General features: G+C 42.1%; 1 protein-coding gene and 1 long non-coding RNA gene across 2 annotated transcripts in view; both read left to right on the plus strand.

Annotated features, from left to right (window-relative positions):
- nmur1a (neuromedin U receptor 1a) overlaps window positions 1–1993 on the plus strand; it is a 5919-nt gene extending 3926 nt beyond the window's left edge. The window contains exon 2 of the mRNA XM_032525540.1: window positions 1573–1993. Within this exon, the coding sequence (XP_032381431.1) occupies window positions 1573–1958 (386 nt within the window). The 3' untranslated portion in view covers window positions 1959–1993. The remainder of the gene's footprint in view (window positions 1–1572) is intronic.
- The window catches only part of LOC116695327 (uncharacterized), a 16552-nt gene extending 14128 nt beyond the window's left edge, over window positions 1–2424 (plus strand). The window contains exon 3 of the long non-coding RNA XR_004333427.1: window positions 1982–2424. This is a non-coding gene — a long non-coding RNA (uncharacterized LOC116695327). The remainder of the gene's footprint in view (window positions 1–1981) is intronic.
- The last annotated feature ends 7 nt before the right edge of the window (window positions 2425–2431 follow it).

Raw genomic sequence — 2431 nt, forward strand, 5'->3', positions numbered from 1 at the left:
ATGTCCTCAACCTCTCGCTGTGAGATGACCAAAAAACAGCAGAGAGGTTGGGAAATCGCAGGTTGTCAGGACAGGCAGTGTGGAGTAACTGGATAGCAGGGAGAGGATGGTGTCTACTTTTTTTCTGAAAAAAAATTGTTGCACCTCTCTTCTGTAGCTTCTGAATGAGAGTTTGCGGTTTGAGGATGTCATGTATGGTAGAGAAAAGTTGCTTGGAGTTGCCAGGGCTCTTGTTAATAATGTTGGAATAGAACTGTGAACGTGCATCTCTCAAGGACCTTGCATAAGACTTCTGATTTTCTCGGTAGGCCTGCCTATGAACAGTGAGTCCTGAAGCCTTGAGGCATTGCTCAACGACACATCCAGCTGTTTTCATTTGCCGGAGTTCATTGGTGTACCCGGGTGCTGAGCGTAAGAAGCTGACAGTTCTAGTTTTGACAGGGGAGTGGAGGTCTAGGAGACTGCTCAGAGATGAATTGTAGAAGTCAACCGACTCTGTGACTGAGGAGAAATTTAGCAGAGGAGAGATGTTGGAGGTCAAAGGTCAAGGTGTCCGGGTTGATCTTTTTCAGGTCACTGTAGCAGATTTGACGCTTGTCTTTGGTGTGTAGGGAAAAGAGTAACAGCTCCATTGAGATTGCCTTGTGGTCAGACACACCCAGATCATACACCAGAAGGTTGTTAATGGGGGCGGAGTTGGAAATGACCAGGTCCAGTGTGTGCCCCCTGGAGTGCGTGGGGACATCAACATGTTGGAGGTTGAGGCAGTCCAATAGTTGTAGAAACTCAGCTGCAAGGTGGCTGGAAGGGTTGTCAACATTAATATTAATATCTCCAAGTATAATAAGGTTGGCAGAAGTGGTGCAGAATGTTGAATTCAATTCCATCAAGTGTCCAAGTGAGATATTTCAGTGAGTCAACATGCACAATACCAGTGCCTCTCCTAAGTGGAATGCAGCCTTCATTAATGGTTTTGAATGCATCTGTGCTTTTCCTACTATGACATGTCAACATGCCTGCCGTGAAAAAGGTCTATTGTCTCTAACAAGGAAATATTGATGCAGTTCCATTTCCAAGGAAGTTTGTCGTCAAAGTTTGATTTTAATTTACACATTAAAATAAGTGCAGTCTGTTTTAAATAACACGACCTCCAACTCGCACTGTGAGGGTCCACTGCCTATCATCTTTAAGCATTGTTAATATTTTGCTTTCAGTTTTTGATGATGCATTCATGTCATGTCCAGGGTTTAATCCAGCACTCAAGCTCTTTTATTAGGGCCACTACAAAACCAGTAGGATGGATCAGTATTGGGACCCATATCAATTTTATAAAACACATATTTCAAACAAACATGTTCTAATTATGAATGTAAAGATTTATTTAACACTTATGTAAATCAAAAACTGTGCACCCATGGATATTTTCTGCATCACTGCAAGACAGCCTAAAGAGAAACAATTTCATTGAGAGCAGAGAGAGCACGTTGGCAACATCAATCAGTGTACTGCTTTTAAAATCTCCTCCACCCATGTCCACCATTGTCTCTTCCTCTCTTTTGTTGTATCTTGCAGTCGTTTTAGTGGTGGTGTTTGGGATCTGCTGGGCCCCGTTTCACACTGACCGCCTCATGTGGAGTTTTATCATTGACTGGACTGACTACCACCTGGAAATCTTCCAGTATGTGCACATCATCTCCGGAGTGTTTTTCTACCTTAGCTCAGCAGTCAATCCAATCCTGTACAACCTCATGTCAACACGCTTTAGAGAAATGTTCAAGGAAGTCATGTGCCATCGGCCACATCACATCACTCCCAGAAAACACTCTCTCAGTGTCACCCGGGTGACGCTCCGCAGCACCCTGAGTGATGCGCCTCTTAGCAACGGAGCCGCTGTTGTTGAAGTCGAGGCAGGAGATGGAGATGTGAGGATGAAAAATGAAACCTGTTTTTCAAGTTAAATTCAGGCGCAAAATAAACCTAGGGGTTAATAACACATGGGTACCGAGTCAACCATTCTCTGGGAAATGTTTTCATGCTAATGGAATGTGACCAGTTTTAGAGCCAACCGCTAATTAGCTTATAACGGTAGTCATCAGGGCACACAAAAGTAAAAAGAAATCGCTATTTTTATACCACTAACAAGGCTCAATATAGCACCACACTTCCACGGTAGCATAATGAGGGTCCATACATGAAACTGAAGCATTGAGAACTTTGTAAGTGTATAGACAGTTCATCAAAAAGATTGTTTATAATTACATTATTACATTAAATTGCATTTCATTTAGCTGACACTTTTATCCAAAGCAACTTCCAATAAAGTGCTTTTAACCCTGAAGGTGCAAACTCCCAACAACAAGTTAATCAGCTTTAAATAAGCAAAACTAAAAAGAACCATATGAAAGTGCAGCTTCAATAAATGTATATATAT

Source organism: Etheostoma spectabile, chromosome 9, assembly GCF_008692095.1.
Source record: "Etheostoma spectabile isolate EspeVRDwgs_2016 chromosome 9, UIUC_Espe_1.0, whole genome shotgun sequence".
NCBI lineage: Eukaryota > Metazoa > Chordata > Actinopteri > Perciformes > Percidae > Etheostoma > Etheostoma spectabile.